At 46.0% G+C, this 22,650-nt stretch overlaps 1 protein-coding gene across 1 annotated transcript in view; it reads left to right on the forward strand.

Moving 5' to 3' along the window:
- LOC120978779 (dimethylaniline monooxygenase [N-oxide-forming] 2-like) overlaps positions 1-22,650 on the forward strand; it is a 171,643-nt gene that overhangs the window by 83,187 nt on the left and 65,806 nt on the right. Inside the window, exon 5 of the mRNA XM_040407123.1 lies at positions 985-1,127. Coding sequence (XP_040263057.1) covers positions 985-1,127 — 143 coding nt within the window. The remainder of the gene's footprint in view (positions 1-984; positions 1,128-22,650) is intronic.

Raw genomic sequence — 22,650 nt, forward strand, 5'->3', positions numbered from 1 at the left:
TTTGATGGAAGCTTTTTTAAAGTGACAGAAAACAATGCCAGATCTAACTATGACCCATTAGCGTACCCTAATTTGGGAGGTGGGGCATTCTACATTTTCCTATGGTGTCCTATGATTTATGTAAAGCTGTGGAGGTGAAGGATCAGTAGGGCAACTTTTCTTTTGTAAACATTCTCATTCTTTTTTTAAATTTATTAAATGGTTTGAACCCCTTGGCGACATATGATATACTAGTACATCACAGCAGGAAGTGACTTGAACCAAATAGTACATCATGATGATGGGACAGGCACCAGAGCTCTGCACACCCGATCAATGCAGGGGTCCGGCCATATCCCGGAAAAAAATGGAACACCAAACGGGTTAACAACGTTTTTAAATGAATATTTAAAAAGGGGTGTAGTTTGAGGGGTGTAGTTTCTAAAATGGGGTCATTTATGGGTGGTTTCTATTATGTAAGCCCCACAATGTGACTTCATAACTGAAGTAAATTGAAGTCAAAATTTCAAAAACCCACAAAAAATTGGGTTTTGAAAATTTTCTTAAAACATTTTAATAAACTGCATCTAAAATTGTACGCCATCTAACATCCCAAATTTTTTTTATTAGATTTACAAAATGATGCCAACATGAAATAGACATATGGAAAAGTAAAGTAATAACTATTTTATGAGGTATCAATGTCTTAAAAGCACAGAATTTGAAATTGCAAATTTTTGGTCAATTTAGGATTTTTTTTTATAAATAAAGGTAAAATATATCGACTCAAATTTACCATTGTCGTGAAGTACAATTTGTCACTCGAACAGTCTCAGGATGGCTTGCATAAGTAAAAGCGTTCCAAAATTATTACCACATAAAGTGACACATGTCAGATTTGCAAAAAATATTTTTTGCTTTTTTCCTTAGGGTGAAAACTGGCCCGAGGTACAAGGGGTTAAAATCCCTAAGTATGTTTACCTTTTCACCTTTCTTTCTTTTAAGGTATTGAAAATTTTAAAGGCCAAGTACTGCATTGCCGAGAATACAAGACACCCATTGGGTTTGATGGAAAACAAGTATTAATAATTGGAATGGGCAACACTGGAGTTGATATCGCTACTGAATTATGCACAAGAGCCTCACAGGTATATTTCACTCCACTATAATAAATTAACTTATAGTTTATGGGTCCATTTACACAGCGGATAAACTGGCATGTCGACGAACAGGAGGCATTGCACAATCATCTATCATGGTTTCATTTGATTTTTGAGGTTTACCCTCCAGCAGTTGTGGGATACACTGCAGTCAGCATGGCTCCAGATACCTGTGGCTACCAGGACCTTATGGAGTCACTCCCAGCCCATTTAGCTGCATATGGCGGTTAATCTGGATACTCTGGTGGTGGTCATAATAATGTGACTCGATGTGTATTTGCAGGAATACATGCTATTGCTAAATCTTTTTCAAGCAGCAGCTCTAAGATCATTCTTCCATCCTCTGCCATGAGGTCTACAGAGCACTGCTATTTATGCTCTTCCATGTGCTTATGTGCCTTCACTACAGACCTAAGCAACTCTGAAGTAGGCCACGCCGCCACTTCCGGGTGCAGTAACATGACGGTGTGTTTGCACTGTACATCTTCCCTCGTCCGGATGAAGATGACGATGTGCCCACACGTCGTTCTACAAAGGGAGTGCACAGGCGCGGGATACAGCACTAGACCAGAGAGATCTAACACTGTCAATCTAATGGAAAGGGGACCGTGATGAGAAGCAGAGGGGCGTCATAGTGGAACACCAGGGGTGTTGCTGGAGCAGTCATCAAACCATATAAGCCCTTCTCCTGGTGCTCAAATGGCTCATTTGCATAATTTTAAAAGTTCATATTTCTCTGGAACCGTAGTACCGAAGGACATAAGAAAGGTATCGTTTTACTTAGCTCGGTCAACCCTACCAAGCTATATGCCTGGTAACGTAGGGCTGATCAGGGTTATAGAGCCTCTTTAAAGTGCACACATGTACATAATACAGTGCATACATTTGCATTGTACCAGTCTATATCTTCAGTGCAGTATGCACGTACAGGGCACAACCCTACGTATATCTCTAGTGTGGCCTCTGCAATGTACATCACAACCTACCTAAGGTAAACGACTCTCCCAGGATGTCAATACACTGTGATGGTCTGTCTGTGATGTAATCACTATACATTCCCGTCATGAATGCTGAATGCTTTTCAGGAGTTGTCATCCATTGTAGGGCAGATACATTAATCATTTCTAAATAGAATACAGACCCACATTCACCATAATTTACGCAATGTCTGCCAGGAGTCTCACCTCCCTCCGTATTAAGTCAATCAATCCAATTCAGCATCTAACTGTTCACATCGCTTTCAAGTGAGTAAAATAATCCATACTCACGAAACTTTGGGTGTGATAAATCTACAATCTTTCTTGTATTATAATCCAATTTTCTTTGCATACAAGATTCAGCATGACATGTGAGAGGCAGAGTCTATCATTATTCTGACTTCCTCCCACGTCATGTGACATTTTATGTGTGTGGTACGAGGTAACTGGGTTTAAATAGTGTCATCTCACCGTAATAAATATTATAAAAACTTCATCAATAAATGCAATAATTACAATCTGTAATACCTAGTAACTTTTCATACCCATGTACAAGAGTGATTATAAAAAACCACTAAAATTAAAATGTTCCAATGTTTCTGATTTGACAAATCCAATAAACCTCTTTGTGCAATAATGCTCTTCTATTCACCTCCTCATTTCCCTTGCCCCAACATGCTCTATCATTTGCCATTTTAAATCATATACATAATGTGTCATATAAAAAAAAAAATTCCATGCCACAGTATTTTCTTCTTGCTTTATCATGTTAACCTTTTTTTTTTTTACCTACTGTCCTTTAAAGGCATCAGCTCTGAACCCAGACATAACCCTTTTTTTCACCCATTCAGCACGTATAAGTGGAGCATCAGAGGATTTTAAGGTCCGATGCTCCCCCTTTCCCCGCCGTGCATTGCTCAGAGCAAGAGCTGCTTTGTTTGCCTTTTTACACTGCTAGGCAGAGGCTTCCACCTAGCAGTGTTCCTGGTGACGTCATCTTCACTAATGGGCGGTCTGTAGCACTTCTCTATGCTGTTTTACAGGCTAGAGCAACACTAAAGACCGCCCATTAGTGCCGGTGACGTCACCGGGTTGACTGCTAGGTGGAAGTCTCTGCCTCTAGGTGATGTCTTGTTGTTAATAAAGTTTAGTGTTACAAAAAGAACAAACATAACACACACAGGTTTGTTTCTACACAGACACCTGCTGACAGATGACAATTAATGGTGATTGTGTAACTTTAACTAGCACACTACAGTTTTAACAATGCAAGCAGGGAAAAATTCCTTTTTCATATGCGCCCAACTTCTCTTTGTTTCTATATGCAAACAAAAAAATATCCCTAAACAAATGTCCATACTTCTGATCATGTCTCAGTTTTTCTAATCAAAGGAGCAAGTCAGTTGTATGTAGTGTAGGAAAGCGCAAGGGGCCATCATTGACGGAAGATATGTGTCACCGAGGTTCCTGGCCTCGGTGAGGTAAGAGCCGGTAATTTTAAGTGTCAGCGGCAGCTAGTGCTGACTGACACTATTGATTATTTAGTGTGGCTGTAAAGCCGATCCGGGCCGGCTCTTACTGGGAGCAGCCAAAGTGCAGGGTGGGTGGCTGTTCCCCACATTCCAGGCCGGGTTTTGGTTTGCGATAAAAACCCAGCCAGCAGTCTCAGCTGGGTGGATTATCCTCCATCTGTTAGTGGAGCTCTGTCAGTATCGGTGTTGGAGCCTGAGCATTTGGGCCGGGACTAGGCCTGCTATATTGTTTGGGGAAAAAGCACGTGGACTTCTGCTTCATCCAAGGACATGTGCTGCAGCCTGGTGTGAACAAACACCAGACTCAAGGTGACTGTTTTTCCCTGAAACTGCTTTTTTGTCACTTTACGTATGTGTGAATAAAACACTGCACTGTTTAAGTTAAAGACGTTGCCATTGCCTCTGTACTTCGTCCGCAAGTCTGTCTACCAGAGCAAATCCCCAAAGTAGATATATTTATTTATATTTTATTGATAAGAGAGAGAGAGAGAACCTAGCCTACAATATTCATCACATATGCTAAGTGGTCTCCATAAAATAACTAGTACCCTCTCAATGGTCCTACAAAGCCTCTCAGCTAGGGAAGCCAATTCTGTTTGCTCTGAAAAAAGGTTTTTGTCCTGAATGATCTATTAACCTAGTTAGCTGAGAAGCCTGGTAAACTATGCTGTAGTTGTGAAACATAAATTTTTTATTTTATTTTATTTTTTCTGAAAGAAAGCTAAATGCTACATGTTTGGATTGCTCTCTCTTTCTCTCTCTATCTGTATCTTGATTTGCTTGGAATTAACTGCTAAATATTTGGGTTTGTTAGAATCCAGTTTTGGGGAAATTCCAGAATGAATTCCAAATTAATTGAATTGATTTATTCATCTCTAGCATGTTTATACAGACTACCCTGTGCTTTATAGATATATTTTCCCCTATTTTTTGTATCCACTACATTTTTGGTGGTACTGTAGCTTCAAACTTTTTAGTCAATGTTTTTTCATAATTAGATTGTCCTCTGGTGGTAGAGAACATATGTAATCCCTTGATTAGGATCCTAGGGATAATCAATAATAAGGTACACTATGGTCAGAATGGCCCAAAAGTTCCAACTAGGGATCCTCTCACTGACATTTTTAAAACCTTTATTTACTATATATTTTCAAAAACAAAAAGAATTTGCTCACCAGTAATGGAATAATGATTTAAAATAATTAGCTGACTTACAAGCGATGGTCCAGTATTTTAGGCCCTTAACGCTCCCCCTGTGTCTAGGGAGTGTGTCCCTGCTGCTAATGTATCATGTGTTTTCTCAAATATGATGCTGCTCTACGTGCCACAGCACTACAATGTCCTCAAAGGCTGTTTTAGAGGCCAGCTACTGCTGGACAATGTACTTGCAGCCCCTAGTGAGCTCTTATTATTGTGCACAACCTTGGACAGATTGGGAACTAAACGTAGCCCTGGAAAAAAATATAAAAGTGGCCCCAAGTGGCAGGTGGGTCCAAATTAACAGACGGCAAGGCAACATATTTAGGCAGGGCCAACATATGTAGGCAGGGCCAGTATTAGGATAGTGCAGAGCAATGTACTTCCACAGCAGAACCAAATACCACAGAGCAGCACAAAATACTGCCACCTGCACCAAAGTATTGAACTGTATCTCTTTCCTGAAGATGCAGGGCCATTTTTGGGCCATTCTGACCATGGTGTACCTTATTATTGATTATCCCTAGGATCCTAATCAAGGGATTACATATGTTCTCTACCACCAGAGGACAATCTAATTATGAAAAAACATTGACTAAAAAGTTTGAAGCTACAGTACCACCAAGTCTCCCGGACGTTCATGAATCGATTCATGTGAAAGATCCGAACTTCCCATCTCTAGTTTACTCGCAGTAAACCTTTCCGGCAACCTGTAGCAGTGTCCCCTTCTCGGCGCGTGTGCACAGTGCAAGAAGAAGCCGATGCCAGCAGTCCGCAACGGCGCATCAGGCTGAGCCTGTGCGCACGTGCGGGATCTCAAAGCGGGAGGAGGGGGAGGGAGGGAGAGGCGGCACTGAGGAGTAGAAGGCGGTGCTGGGCACAAACGGCGATGCGTGCGGCCGGGCACCATGCATCCACAGACCTCCCTTGCTTGGGCACGTTAATTCAATGATTGACAGGTTAGTAAAACCTGTTTTCTGCAGAATAAAACCACAAATAGCTTTTATAAGGCCACCTTAGAAATCAGAATGCTGCCCTGGACATGAGCATATGTTTAGCTCACAGGGCTTATAGGTGGTGACAGAATCCCTTTAATCATATACATAAATATGATAATTTGGGGCAGGGTAATGAGTCCAGTCCTCCACACCATAGAGCAAAGTGTGCAGATACTGCATATGTTTGGAAAATGTAATAAAACGTTTGTGAAAGAAAAAAGAAAAGAAAACCTCCCTGAAATGAAAAGTACACCTCCTTGAAATTAGTTTTTACAGGTTGGGATGTCTGAAGATGTGAATACAGTTGAATTCAGGAGGTCACCTGCGGCTGCTGGCCAGGTGCATAGGAGAGAATCAGATCATTGTGTACCCCGCTGGTGGCTGTGAGGAGGGCTTGAGGGGCCCCCCTAGACATCAGCCCACCTGGTAATTTCCCTGTAGGGTCTATGATCAATCCACCCCTGTGCACAATCATGATACTGCACGGCTGCTTTAGAATCTTTTGATTGAATGTATCGGCTAGGCTCGTTACAGCATTCTCACACTGCCGACACACTCTCTCCCTGCCTGCAATTGCTATCCCTGTTCCATCATTGATACATGGGTTGGCGTCACACCGGTTCTTAATTACATGTGCCCGCGTCTGGTCAGCTGTGCTAAAAACACCCCTCCCAACATGTTTCGCTGCTGGTGAGGCTTCGTAAGGGAATAAGGGGTTAGCTAATTTGAATATCTTTCCCAGAAACTCAGTGAGACATTGCCTGGACTACAATACTCCACACACATACTATGCATACCCAGAGCTCTCTGTAATGAGCAAAAGTACCCAGAAAATGCATATATATTGCCCAGAAACCGAGCATAGAATTCTAGTCTCAGCCATGCCTTTAAGTTTTTTTTATGTAGTTTATGAAGCCAAAAGGAGTGGATTCCAAAAAATAGTAGTATCTGCCATTTATACTTTCTCTTTTTGCGATCTGCACCTGATTTTGGCAAAAAAAAAAACTGCATAAAAAAGCTGAATGTGTGGTCATGCCCTACCAGCACTATGAGTAATGTAATTTATTGTTTGAAGTGCCCATGTAGGAAGTTGTATATTGGACAAAGGTCAAGACTTAATGAACATAGATCAAACATCAGTGTTACAGTGGCTCTACTCACCTTTCCCAGGTTTCTGTATCCTGTGGTGGGTCCTGTCTCCTCCTTTCCCCTTTACCTAGTGGGCTCAGCTACTAAGATTACTCTATCCCTCCACATAGCCTGCGGACAGTTTGCTGGAGCTATCCTCCAGCCTATGGCTGGCTACTAATGTTAATCGATGCTCGGTCGAACACCAGTTCAGCTCAAGCATCTCGATGCTCGGCACATGGCGGTATTCGGCCGAATACCGCATGTGCTCGAGTGCAATGCTCGAGTCTCCTCCCTGCACGTTTCTTGGCTGCATAGCAGCCAAGAAATGTGCAGGTAAGTACTTCCCTCACTGTAATGTTGTAGCCATGTTGGTTACTGGCATTACAGTGATTGGCTGGCCGGAACGCGTCATCGGGTGCTATATAGCACCCGATGACACGTATTCAGCTCAGGCTTAGTCAGGGAAAGCTGTGCTGAGGAAGGGACAGACAGTGTAGGGAGTGATATAGGAATATTTTTAATAGAAAAACTTTTCAGAGATCCAAAAGTCCTTTTAAGGACTATTATGTGTGGCAGCAGCAATATCTATTTTTAGAGCATCCTGCGCTAAATATCATACAATAGTTAGGCCGCTGCAGACAGCGACATTAGCTGTGACACATCTCTTGTGTAAAGTGTGCGCATCCAAAAAATATCTGTGACATCCAGTGTACTTTTTCCGTAGACTGTGTCCGCTGCAGTAAGTGACATTAGCTGCGCCACAACTCCTATGTAAAGTGTGCGCATCCAAAAAATATCTGTGACATCCAGTGTACTTTTTACGTAGACAGTGTCCACTGCGGACAGTGACTGTCATGGTCAGTGTGGGGGGAAAACTCTGCACTGAACACAGGAGGGAAGGGGAACAGTAACTGGGCCTGGAAACTAAGGAAGGAACAGGTAACCTCCTAAGCAACCCTAATCCGGGCCCTAACAACCTATCAATATGAATAGACCTTAAAGGTAGGAATATTCATATGCAGTATACCTAGGCCCTTATTTCCCTAAGGCCATGGAATAAGGTTAGGACCAGAGTCAATCCATTCCTCCCCAGATGGACAAATGGAAGTCTCTGTCTCAGGCCCAGATACAAACAACAGGGAAAATAACAAACACAATACATTAAGAAAAGACAAGACTTCGCTTAAAGTAGAAAACTGGCAACTCCAGAAGCATCACAGAGTACAACCGACCAGCTAGTAAGAAGACAGGAAGAAAATCTATAAACCCCACCTCCAAGAGTGAGAAGCGGCTACTTATGGGGAAGGTGTCACGGAACCATGAACCAGACGTACAACAAGATATAAGTGAAAATAAGAAGGCTTTATTGAAAATAAAGCTGTAAAGCAAAAGTCCAAACGAATGGTGAAACCGAAGCAGAGTCTTTGAGAGGCCAGAGATCAGGAACCAGAAGGGTAGTCAGACGAAGCCAGGATCAGGAACCAGCAGGGTAGTCAGACGAAGCCAGGATCAGGAACCAGCAGGTTAGTCAGACGAAGGCAGGATCAGGAACCAGCAGGGTAGTCAGACGAAGCCAGGATCAGGAACCAGAAGCAGCAGCAGTCTTAGAAGCATGTGAACACAGGAGGACCAAGCAAGGAACTGAAGCCACAGACCTCCTATATATATGAGCTAGGCATCCAGCTCCTCCCAGTGGGAAGGAGGAGCCGCAGGGTGGAAGGCTACAAGAAACCCAGAAACCAAGATGGCCGCCAGCACATGTCAAACGAAGGAGAACAACAAGAAGGTAAGACCATGACAGTACCTCCCCCTCAAGGGCCCCTCCTCCGCGGAGCAAAAAACGGTTTCTGAGGGAAGCGTGCGTGGAAGGCTCGGAGCAAGGCAGGAGCATGGACATCTGCGGAGGGAACCCAGGAACGCTCCTCTGGACCATAACCACGCCAATGGACCAAAAACTGCACCCGACCGCGGACCAGGCGTGAGTCCAGGATATTGCTCACCTCATACTCCTCATGATTGCCCACTCGGACCGGACGAGGCCGAGGAACCGAGGAAGTGAAACGATTACACACCAGTGGCTTCAACAGGGAGACATGAAACACGTTAGAGATCCGCATGCCAGGAGGAAGCGCAAGGGCATAGGCTACCGGGTTTACCCTGCGAAGCACTCGGAAGGGACCAACAAAGCGAGGCGCCAGCTTGGGATGGGGCACTCGAAGGTTGAGGTTGCGGGTGGACAACCATACACGGTCTCCGACCTGGTAGGAAGGAGCAGGCGCTCGTCTGCGATCAGCCTGGAGTCTCTGGCGCTGTGCAGAGGCCTCAAGGGACTTCTGGATCTGTACCCAAGAAGCACGTAGGACGGAAAGGTGATCCTCCACAGCCGGAATATCCTGGGGAGAGAATACCTCCGGTAACACGGCAGGTTGGAACCCATAATGGGCCATGAAGGGAGACGTCCCAGAGGAAGAGTTCACCGCCGTGTTCCTGGCAAACTCAGCCCAAGGCAGAAGGTCAACCCAATTGTCTTGGTGATCGGAGACATAGCAACGAAGGAATTGCTCCAAGGCCTGATTGGATTGTTCTGCGGCCCCATTGGACTGAGGGTGGTAGGCCGAGGAGAAGGAGAGATGAATCCCCAACTGGGAGCAAAAGGCGCGCCAGAACCTGGACACAAACTGACTCCCCCGATCCGACACAATCTCCTTGGGCAAACCGTGCAACCGGAAGACCTCCCTGGCAAAAATCGTGGCCAACTCTTGTGCAGAGGGTAACTTCTTGAGAGGAACACAGTGGCACATTTTGGAAAACCGATCCACAATCATGAGAATGACCGTATGGCCTCGGGATGCAGGGAGGTCCACAATGAAATCCATCCCCAGGTGTGACCATGGGCGCTCCCCGGTGGCTATGGGTTGCAGAAGGCCCAACGGAAGGTGCCGAGGGGACTTACTCTGGGCACAAACGGAGCATGCCGCTACATATGCGGCGATGTCGGAACGTAGGGAAGGCCACCAGAACAGACGTGAAACAGCCCAGGACAGCTGATTCTTTCCAGGATGCCCCGCGGTCTTGGAGTTATGGTAGGTTCGCAACAACCGAGTGCGCAACTCCTCAGGCACAAAACATCTGCCGTTGGGTCTCCCAGAGGGAGCACCAGATTGAGCCGCCAAAATCTGCTCACCCAGGGGAGAGGTCAGGCTGGTGCGAATGGCGGCCAGGATCTGATTCGGAGGTATGACCAAAGTCGGAATCGACTCCTCCCTGGACAGCTCGGAGTACTGCCGTGATAGGGCATCCGCCCTGATGTTCTTGGAACCGGGTAGGTAGGAGACCACGTAATTAAAACGTGACAAGAACAGAGCCCATCTGGCCTGACGTGGAGTCAATCTCTTGGCCTCAGAAAGGTAGGTCAGATTCTTATGGTCCGTCAGGATGAGAACCGGAACCACTGAACCCTCGAGCAAGTGCCTCCATTCTTTAAGGGCCTGCACGATGGCCAATAACTCCCTGTCACCAATCTGATAGTTGCACTCCGCGGAAGACAGTTTCCGGGAGTAAAACCCACAGGGAAGCAGAGGACCCTCTGGTGTTCTACGCTGAGACAGAAGGGCGCCTACTCCCGTCTCAGACGCGTCCACCTCGAGGACAAAGGGCAACCCAGAGTTGGGATGCGACAGAATCGGAGCCGACACAAAAGCGGACTTTAGGGCCTCAAAAGCTCGGATGGCCTCGAGCGGCCAGACCTGGGAATTACTGCCCTTCCTGGTCAGATCCGTGAGAGGCTTGGCCAACATGGAAAAGTCCCTGATGAACTTCCGATAATAATTGGCGAAGCCCAAAAAGCGCTGCAGGGAACGAAGACCACTGGGCTGGGGCCACTGTAAGACAGCCGAAACCTTCTCAGGATCCATGGAGAACCCCTCAGCGGAAATGATGTAACCTAAGAAGGTTACCTGGGATCGGTGAAATTCGCATTTCTCAAGCTTACCGAACAGCTTGTTCTCTCGTAACCGTTGCAACACTCGTCTGACATCCAGAATGTGGGCCTCCATGGATTCAGAATATACCAAGATGTCATCCAAATAGACCACCACACACTGCTGCAACAGGTCACGGAAAACATCGTTGATGAATTCCTGAAAGACTGCGGGCGCATTGCACAACCCAAAGGGCATAACCAAGGATTCATAATGACCGGTCCTGGTGTTAAACGCGGTCTTCCACTCATCGCCCGCCTTGATCCTTACCAGGTTATATGCCGCCCTCAGGTCGAGTTTGGTAAAGACCGTGGCCCTTTTAAGGCGATCGAACAGCTCGGAAATCAAGGGTATCGGGTAAGCGTTCTTGATCGTGATGCGATTGAGACCCCTGTAATCGATGCAAGGCCTCAACTCACCGCCCTTCTTTTTCACAAAGAAAAATCCAGCCCCTGCCGGGGACGAGGATTTTCGAATGTGTCCGCGTGAAAGCGCCTCCCTCACGTACTCCTCCATGGCCTCATTCTCCGCTACCGACAGTGGATAGACTTTGCCACGAGGAGGAACGGCACCAGGTTGTAACTCTATGACACAATCGTATGGGCGGTGCGGAGGTAGGGCAACCGCGCGCACCTTATCGAATACATCCCGGTACTCCTCGTATTCAGGAGGCAACAGAGAGTCCGAGGAAGTACACAGCAACTTGACAGACCCATGGATGCAACTAGCCCCACACTGCGGTGACCACGAGAGGATCTCGGCCGATCTCCAATCGAAAGTCGGATTATGCTTCTGGAGCCAGGGGTACCCCAAGACCACCGAGTAGTGTGGAGACGAAATAACCTGGAGGCAGACCGACTCTCTGTGAACGGCACCAATGGCTATCCCCACTGGAAGGGTCTCATGAGTCACGTGTGACGACAGAAGGGGTCTGCCGTCTATCGCCTCAAGAGCCAGTGGGGAACTTCGAGCCTGCAGAGGAATGGAATTGGCGGCAGCGAACACACTATCAATGAACAAACCACCAGCACCAGAGTCCACCAACGCCTGGGTCGTCACCGAGCCCCCGACCCAGGAGAGGACAACAGTGATCAGTGGTTTGTCAACACGGGAAACCGGGGACGAGGAGACTCCACCCAAGATCTTCCCCCGACAGGATCTCAGGTACGAGCGTTTCCCGGACGGTTCGGACATGCCAACCGAAAATGCCCACCGAGACCACAGTACATGCATCGACCCTCGCGTCTCCGGAGTACCCTCTCCCCCTCGGACAGGCGAGCAAACCCCAGCTGCATGGGTTCACCCCCAGACAAGTCATCCCCAGGAGGCGTGGGAGGAGAGGGAGGCACGGGTGGGACAGCAAACGTAGGCGCCAATCTGTTAGAAGACCTCCGCAGGCTCTCCTTAAAGGAAGGTCTCTCCCTGAGTCTGGTGTCAATCAAAATCAGGAAAGAAATAAGAGACTCGAGCTTCACTGGTAGGTCCTTAGCTGCAACCTCATCCTTCAAGGCATCCGAGAGACCATGAGAGAAAGCAGCGACCAGAGCCTCATTATTCCAGCCCACCTCTGCTGCCAGGGTACGAAACTCAATGGCGTATTCAGCTACGGATCGTGAACCCTGTCTGATGGACATAAGGAGCTTCGCAGCAGAGGCAGCACGAGCCGGCACATCGAATACCTTCCGAAGAGAAGCAACAAAACCGGAAAACTCGGCAACCACCGGATTGTTGTTCTCCCATAAAGGGCTGGCCCAGGCCAAGGCCTTGTCCGAGAGCAGCGAGATCAAGAAGCCCACCTTTGATCTCTCAGTAGGAAAGGCATGTGGCAGCAACTCGAAATAAATGCCCACCTGGTTAAGGAAACCTCGGCACTGAGTTGGCTCTCCCCCAAAGCGCTGTGGAAGAGGGGCAGAACCGGTCATACCCCGAAACACCGCAGGCGCAACAACAGGTGTCGGGGTAGACTCTGGCGCAACAACCGGAGTGGCAGTAGGAGCGACAACCGACCCATCGGCAACGGGAGCGAAATGAGCCGTGCGTTCAAGCAGGGTTTGCAACGCCACAGCGAACCGACCCAACAGGTGATCCTGCTGATCAAGTCTGGCAACCAGCATGGGTAGCGAGGATGGCCCTGTACCGTCAGAACTCATGGCTTGGTCCTAATGTCACGGAACCATGAACCAGAAGTACAACAAGAGATAAGTGAAAATAAGAAGGCTTTATTGAAAATAAAGCTGTAAAGCAAAAGTCCAAACGAATGGTGAAACCGAAGCAGAGTCTTTGAGAGGCCAGAGATCAGGAACCAGAAGGGTAGTCAGACGAAGCCAGGATCAGGAACCAGCAGGGTAGTCAGACGAAGCCAGGATCAGGAACCAGCAGGGTAGTCAGACGAAGCCAGGATCAGGAACCAGCAGGGTAGTCAGACGAAGCCAGGATCAGGAACCAGAAGCAGCAGCAGTCTTAGAAGCATGTGAACACAGGAGGACCAAGCAAGGAACTGAAGCCACAGACCTCCTATATATATGAGCTAGGCATCCAGCTCCTCCCAGTGGGAAGGAGGAGCCGCAGGGTGGAAGGCTACAAGAAACCCAGAAACCAAGATGGCCGCCAGCACATGTCAAACGAAGGAGAACAGCAAGAAGGTAAGACCATGACAGAAGGTAAATTACCAACAAGCAACACCTGAAGCAAGGGTTGTGTGTCACGGGTGGTGTTGCAGGAAACAATAAGTAACAAATAAAGATCCGACTGACTTGATCCAAAACTAAGGAACAAAAGGGTGAGCCCTATTAAAGCCCTAGAGCTCTCCCTCACTGCTCAGCCCATGCAAAGATCTCAATGATAGAAAGTTGCATGTCCACGTACCTTAGACTGAATGACACCTGCAAACCCTATAATAGTGAGGGGACACGACCACCGGCTCCCTGCACTTAATACGGAGGGAGTCAGGGTCACCTAGAATCAAGTCAACCGGAAAACACAATACAGAAATAGACTTATCTTGAGGAACCAGCAGTAGCAACTTCAAGCAGTGAAACCAATCCAGGAAGTAGTATAAACCGCAAGGTGAGGCATTATGGGAGGAGATATATAGGGAGGCAATCACTGCTAATAGATGACAGCTGGGAGAGGGAGAAGAGATGTCAAAGCGAAAGCAAAACAAAAGAACATCATGCAGGAGGTACTGAAGAACGTCTGTCAGAACTTCTCAAAGATCTGGCGGTGACAGTACCCCTCCCTCTATGAGTGGACTCCGGACACTCAGAGCCCACCTTCACAGGATGGGACCTATGGAATGCCCTGAGAAGACGAGTGGCCTTAATGTCCGCCACTGGAACCCACATCCTCTCCTCAGGACCATAACCCTCCCAATGAACGAGGTACTGAAGAGAACCACGGACAATACGAGAGTCCACAATCCTAGAGACCTGAAATTCAAGATTACCATCAACCACAATCGGAGGAGGAGGCAAAGAGGAGGGTACAGTGGGTTGGACATAAGGTTTTATTAGGGACTTGCGAAAAACATTATGGATCTTCCAAGTCTGAGGAAGATCAAGACGGTAGGCAACGGGATTGATGACGGACAAGATTTTGTAAGGCCCGATAAACTTAGGACCCAACTTCCAGGAGGGAACCTTCAATTTGATATTCTTAGTAGACAACCACACCAGATCACCAACATTCAGGTCCGGACCAGGCACACGTCTCTTATCCGCCACACACTTATATCTCTCACTCATTCTCTTTAGATTATCCTGAATCTTTTGCCAAATAGATGACAAAGACGAGGAGAATCTTTCCTCATCAGGTAAACCAGAAGCCCCCTCTCCAGAGAATATCCCAAACTGCGGATGAAACCCATATGCACCAAAAAATGGTGACTTATCAGAGGACTCCTGACGACGGTTATTTAAAGCAAACTCAGCAAGGGAGAGAAAAGAACACTAATCCTCCTGATTCTCTGCCACAAAACTGCGCAGATATGTCTCCAGATTCTGATTCATGCGCTCTGTCTGGCCATTCGACTGCGGGTGGAAAGCAGAAGAGAATGACAACCGAACCCCCAAGCGAGAACAGAAAGCCTTCCAGAATCTGGAAACAAACTGCGTGCCCCTATCAGACACTATGTCTGAAGGAATACCATGCAATTTGACAATGTGATCAATAAATGCCTGCGCCAGCATTTTAGCATTGGGCAACCCAGGAAAAGGAATAAAATGCGCCATTTTGCTAAAACGGTCCACCACCACCAGAATCACAGTCTTCCCTGAGGAACGAGGCAGGTCCGTAATGAAATCCATGGACAGATGTGTCCAAGGACGGGAAGGAATGGGTAATGGAAGGAGAGGACCTAATGGCCGTGAATGAGGGACTTTGGCACGAGCGCAGGTCTCGCAGGCTGCCACAAAAACCTCAACCGACTTACAAAGAGCCGGCCACCAGAATCTCCGAGCAATGAGATCCACTGTGGCTCTACCCCCCGGGTGCCCAGCAAGGACAGTATCGTGGTGCTCCTTAAAAACCTTGTGTCGTAAAGCGAGAGGCACAAACAACCTCTCAGGAGGACAAAGATCAGGAGCCTCTGCCTCGGCTGCCTGAACCTCTGCCTCCAATTCAGGATAAAGAGCAGACACAACCACCCCTTCAGCCAAAATGGGACCCGGGTCTTCAAAGTTCCCCCCTCCCTGAAAACAACGTGACAGGGCATCCGCCTTCACATTCTTAACCCCAGGGCGGAACGTGACAACAAAATTAAACCTTGAAAAGAACAAAGACCATCTGGCCTGTCTCGGGTTCAGACGCTTGGCTGACTCCAAGTAGGCCAGATTCTTATGGTCGGTAAACACGGTAATAGGGTGTCTGGCTCTCACTAGCTAATGGTGCCATTCCTCAAAAGCTAACTTGATGGCCAACAACTCCCTATCTCCCACATCGTTATTTCTCTCTGCGGAGGAGAGTTTCTTCGAGAAAAAGGCACACGGTCGCCATTTGGCAGGAGAGGGACCCTGAGACAAGACCGCACCCACACCCACCTCAGAAGCGTCCACCTCAACAATGAAGGGCAGAGAGATATCAGGATGGGAGCGGAAGCAAAACTCTCTTTGATACTAGAAAAGGCCTTACGTGCCTCTACCGACCAGGAGAAAAAATCTACCCCCTTTCTAGTCATATCAGTCAGTGGCTTAACAACAGAGGAATAATTCAAAATGAACTTCCTGTAATAATTGGCAAAACCTAAAAAGCGCATCAGCGCCTTCTGATTCTCAGGAAGCTCCCAATCAAGCACAGCGCGGACCTTCTCGGGGTCCATGCGAAAACCAGAAGCGGAGAGAAGAAAACCCAGAAATTGAATTTCTGGAACCGCAAACACACATTTCTCCAGTTTAGCGTACAATTTATTCTCCCGCAGAATGAGCAAGACCTGACGTAGGTGGTCCCTATGAGTTTTGAAATCAGGAGAAAAATATCAAAATATCATCTAGATACAATAGTACAAATTTCCCCATTAAATGATAAAAAATGCTGTTCACAAAATGTTGGAAGACGGCTGGAGCATTCATGAAACCAAAAGGCATAACCAAATTCTCAAAATGGCCCTCAGGGGTATTGAAGGCCGTCTTCCATTCGTCCCCTTCTCTGATCCTGACCAGGTTGTATGCCCCTCTTAAATCCAACTTGGAAAAAACTTTAGCCCCAACAATCTGGTTAAACAGGTCCGGGATCAGAGGAAGCGGATAAGGGTCACGAATTGTGATACTGTTCAGCTCCCTGAAATCCAGACATGGTCTTAAAGAACCCTCTTTTTTCTTAACAAAAAAGAAACCAGCGGCAACAGGTGACTCCGAGGGTTGTATGTGTCCCTTTCTCAGGCTCTCAGAGATATAAGAATGCATAGCGACCCTTTCAGGTTGGGAGAGATTGTATAAACGAGATTTAGGCAGCTTGGCGCCTGGGATGAGATTAATAGGGCAATCGTACTCCCGGTGAGGGGGCAGCTCCTGAACACCACTCTCAGAAAACACATCCGAAAATTCAGAAAGAAATGATGGTACAGTCTTAGTAGAAACCTCTGAAAGAGACGTCGAGAGGCAATTCTCTCTTCAAAAGTCACTCCAACCATTTATTTGCCTCGCTTGCCAATCAATGGTGGGGTTATGTTTAGTGAGCCAGGGTAGCCGCAACACTAGAGGAGTAGGTAACCCACCTAGGACGAAACATGACACATCCTCAACATGAGCATCACCCACAGACAAACGGATATTGTGAACTATGCCCTTTAATGATTTTTGAGGAAGGGGAGCGGAATCAATAGCAAAAACAGGTATGTCCTTTCCCAAAGTGCATACCTGGAAACCATGTGTTATAGCAAATTGATTATCAATGAGATTGACAGCTGCTCCACTATCTACAAAAATCTAACAATGTTCTTGCTCTCTAGCGCCACCCTGGCAGGTAGGACAAAACGGGAACTACAAGCAAACGGCAAACCTTCAATTTCCGCATCAACCTTGTCAATAGTAACAGATGGAACGTTTTTAGAGGAATTTTTTCTTTTTTTTCTTTATTATTCTCTAAAAACTCCCTGAATCTCCTAGAGGGACAAACATTTGCCAAATGATTTATACCTCCACAACAGAAACAAACCCTCCTCTGAGAGCTGAATCCTCTGTTGTTAGAGGCAAGCAAACCCAGCTGCATGGGCTCTTGCTCAAAGCGGATTGAGAGAGACTGAGACCTCTGCGCACTGAATGAGACCGCCCCACTATCCTTGGACTGAGTATGACAGGAAGGAGTGATCTCTCCTCTCTCTCTAAGATGCCTGTCAATGCGAACAGCCCGAGACATGGCGGACTCCAAGGAGGTAGGTCTCTTATGAAAGGCAAATGCATCCTTCAATCCCACTGAAAGACCATGGCAAAATTTACTTCGTAGTGCAGCATCATTCCAACCAGTATCAGCTGCCCATCTCCGAAATTCTGAACAGTATAACTCTGCGGATTGTTTGAATAGTATGAACTTACTAACACAGGATAGAGGGGCCGAACGATCACCTGACGCACTTACAATGCCCAGAAGACCACCATCATCGCAGCGGGATATACCAGCTTCCCAAAGGCCTCGTTCACCACGTCGACGAGGAAATCGAAACTTTGAGGATCGACGCTCCAGGAGAGATTGAAGTGTGAGGCACTTGTTCTGAGAACACTCAAATCCATATGTTAACTGTAGTTATGGATGTGAGTTCTCTCGTATATTATATCTGTTCCATCTGATGTTTATCTATGCTACAGTCGACTTCCATGGCTCTCATGGGTTGGTTATTAGTAGGCTGCTCAGCTGAATCACCACCAGATGATTGACTTGGAATCTCATTTAGACTGCCTGTTTGTGTGTTAAGTCGGGGAATTACATGATTTAAAGGAGGTCTCCCCTTTTCCGTATAATGGGCAAAGGTATCTCTCGGAGAGCAGATAGTGATTGTATTATTACTGCGGAGATTGAGCAAGGGAGGACGAGAGATAGCGAAGTCTCTTGATATACGAGAAAAAGGTGAAGTCAGGAATTTATAAGTTCGCAATCGCCCTTGTTTTAAGTTGAGGAGGGAGGGAGTTGGATTTCATAGCTCTACAGATAATCTAAGAATAATTTGTGAGAGAAATTAATATATTACCAAGATGGTCAAAATCGTAACCTGGAATGTCAAAGGTCTACGCTCTCCGCATAAGAGGTTGATGGTTTTACGTCATTTGAAAAAATTGCATGCAGATATTGCTTTGTTACAAGAAACGCATCTAGGGGCAACAGATTTTAGGAGAATGCAGAAATTATGGGTGGGAGAAGTGATAGGGTCCCCATCTGATGGGAAAAAGGCAGGTGTGCTCATACTGTTGCATAAAAGACTTCATTATAAGATATTGACAACGGATACAGATGACAGTGGGAGACTGGCTACCCTAACCATAGAGACCCCTGCAGGGAAATTGTCAATTTATAATGTATATGCCCCAAATGTGCAAGCAGGTCCCTTCATTGGGAAACTAGAAAGGCTGATCCTGCAGGACTCCAACAACTTAGTATTAATTGGAGGAGACCTTAATATGGTGCATTCGGTCTCTGAAGATAGGAAACAAACCAGGATTGGTAGAGCAGATAGGCAGGAGACATCGTCCATACTTTCTACTATGCTGGAAGCCACTAAAATTGACAGATATCTGGCGACATTACAACCCCATGGAACGGGAATATACACACTTCTCTCACTCTCAATGTGCTTGGTCCCGGATAGATTATTTCTTAGGATCCAGTCTATTGACTACCAAAGTGCAGGAGGTGGAAGTAGAGGAGATGGTAATTTCCGATCATTCACCGGTAACATTGAAACTGAGAGAAGATAGCCCAAAGGGCCAAGATATTCTATGGCGTCTATCGGGGTATTTAGTTATGGACGAGACTTTTCGATCTAAGCTACTAGGATGGTGGTGGGAATATAAAGACACAAATTGTCAGCACCAAGACAACCCGTCCCTTTTTTGGGACACGGAAAAAGCCGTACTGAGAGGAAATATAATTTCCTATACCATGGCTATATAGACACGCTCCAAATTCTTAGAAGCTACAAATAACTTGAGAACACTCTATACGGCGTTCCAACAAAACCCCACAGAGGCCCAAAAAACTAAATGGGTGACGGCTAAACATAACTATGATCACTACTCAGAAAAATTGGAAAGGATCCATGCAGATCACTCTTCAGCGTATTTCTTTAAATTTGGAAACAAGTCAGGTAGATTGCTGGCCAGGCTTGCACAAGGGAAGAGATCGCAACTGCCACCCCCGAGACTTCAAACAGTGAATGGGGAGCTAAGCAGTGACCCAAGAGTTACACTAGAAATATTTAAGAGTTATTATGAACAATTATATGCACAGGACCCTTGCGACATTCAAGAGGGGAATGCCTTCTCAGACTCAGTCTCTTTGCCGTCTGTTGAGGAGCCTGACTTGTTAATGCTTAACGCCCCAATTACGGAGCAAGAAATCTTATCGGTGATAAAATCCTTACATAACGGGAAGGCCCCGGGGCCCAATGGTTTCCCGGCGGAATTTTATAAGTCAATAAGCTCAGAGGTGGTCTCTAGCCTGCTAATGTTATTTAATTCCATCATCCAAACCCATAAAGTAATGCCTTCAGGAAATTTGGCACATATTAAACTGATACCCAAACAAGATAAAGATCCCACTCTTCCGGGATCCTATAGGCCAATTTCCCTGATAAACCAAGATCTAAAGATTCTAGCGAAGATAATGGCTAATAGACTAGCTAACATTATGCCCAAATTGATTGGCTCACATCAAGTGGGCCGTTCAGCAACAATTAATATACGAACAGTCTTGGCAGTCCAGGATTGGCTCCTCAGGAGATGGCAGATGGATGAGGTGGGAAGAGAGGCTCTTTTGGCTTTGGATGCCGAAAAGGCTTTCGACAACGTCAATTGGCAATGGTTAGATCTAGTGCTAGACAGGATAGGAATTCAGGGCCCCTTTAGGGCGTTTGTCCGAGCAATTTACACTGCCCCACAAACAAGGATCTGTCTTCCGGGTTTTTTATCCACCACGTTCCAACTTCGGAAAGGTACGAGACAGGGGTGCCCACTTTCCCCAATTTTATTCAACATAGCTCTTGAACCACTAACAAGGCACTTACTCAGTTCGGAGGTTTATGAAGGAATAAAAGTGGGGAACAAAGAAATTAAACTGACATGTTTTGCAGATGATATGTTGTTGTTTTTAAAGGAACCCACCAAGGATTTGTCAAGAGTGCTAGGCACCCTAAATAGAGTGCGAACTTTTATGGGTTATAGGATTAATGTGGCTAAGTGTCAGCTGCTGCATATAGGGAGGGGATTGGGAGCGAGATACGATGGTGACCTGATTACGGTAGCGCGTGACTATATAAAATACCTGGGTATTAAAATTGGCAAATGTCCGGCCATGATGTACAAGTTAAATTATGACCCCTTGATAGCTAAAATTATTCAGGAATTACAGAGATGGCAAGAACTCCCACTGACACTATTAGGAAGGGCAAGTCTCATTAAAATGACAAGTTTTGCTAGGCTCTTATATCCATTGCAGACGATACCGCTTCTATTGAAACACACGGACATCAATAAGTTACAGTCCGCGTTCGTAGCTTTTCTCTGGAAGAAAAAAAGGCCCCGTATTGCATATAAAAAACTTTGCCTTCTAAAGTGGGAGGGGGGCTTGCAATTACCTGACGTCTGGGGCTACAACTTGGCAGCACTTTGGCGGTATATTCGAGACTGGGTGTTGGGAAATCAAACTATGCTGATAGGGCTTTGGAACAAGAATTAGTAGCGCCGCTTGATCTACATGCTTTGCTGCACACCAAAATCTCATTATTCCCAGATAGTGCCAAATAAGCTTTAATACTCAGGGACACAATAGCTGCGTGGAAACACGTCAGGAAGTTATATCGGCTTCCAATTTACATCTCAGCCTACATGCCGTTGTGGTCCCTCCCATCTTTCCCCCAGGGGAGGTCTAATAAACTGTTTCAAGATTGGCGTCAAAAAAATGTGAAGACTTTAGGAGACTTATTAATCACTAACGGACTAAAGTTATTATCCTGGGAAGAAGTGCAGACTAAATATTCCATACCCCCAAGCCAATACCTGCAATATTTGCAGATAAAGACATTCTGCGCAGCCCAATCAAAAACATTGGGTACTGAGCCAACTATAACCAGATTCGCAAACCTGATGAACCAGGCGAATAACATAGATTCTATCTCTACTTTATATAGAAAGCTGATGAATATCAAGCTAGAGGGGGTTGCGCAGACGGTCTTTAAAGAATGGGAGAAACAATTAGCTGATGATTAACTTACTTTTAAAATACGAGAAGGAATGGATAAAGTAAGATATGCCATCAGTAGTGAGCAGTGGAGAGAAACGCAGTTTAGAATAATTCATAGGGCAACTTATGCTTATAACTTGTCTTATGACAACGCACCGGCGCATTACCTGAGACATTGCCCCAAGTGTGATATGTACAAAGCCGACCTTCTGCATGGGATTTGGGGATGTGTTAAGTTGAGAATGTACTGGGAGCAAGTATGTGCATATGTTAAAGAGATATGGGGAATTGAAGTTAAAGATGTGCCCCAGCAATGCGTTTTTCAGTTCATTCCCAGGGATCATGAAGACGCTGATTCACCCATAGTGAGCACCAAAGGGCCACACGTCTTACTGCTTGCGGCGAAAAAATGTATATTGAGGAAATGGCTACAGCCCCAGGTGCCTACTCTGGATGAAGTCATCGGTACTATGAAAATACTCATGTATATGGATAGATTAGATGCGGAACGCAACAAGGAAAAATCCACACAATCCTTTATTCACAAATGGAGACCATTTATTGAAAATTCACTCACTACATATGAGATACAAGAGGTTATGAAACCATTTGTAGATACAACTTGGTATATGAAAGCGAAAGTGGCAGGTAGGTTAGGAAACCTATTAATATGACTTGGAATTTTCTGGATTATCTGTGGTGCTATTTTTGAGTTTGCTGGTTAAAACTGTTAAATGAGGAAGGGAAAAAGATGTCAAAAGTAACGAAATTATCTTTATATATATCTGAGATTTCTTGAGGCTATCTTAGTAGAA

The sequence above is a fragment of the Bufo bufo genome, chromosome 9, assembly GCF_905171765.1.
Source record: "Bufo bufo chromosome 9, aBufBuf1.1, whole genome shotgun sequence".
In the NCBI taxonomy this organism is placed as follows: Eukaryota; Metazoa; Chordata; class Amphibia; order Anura; family Bufonidae; genus Bufo; species Bufo bufo.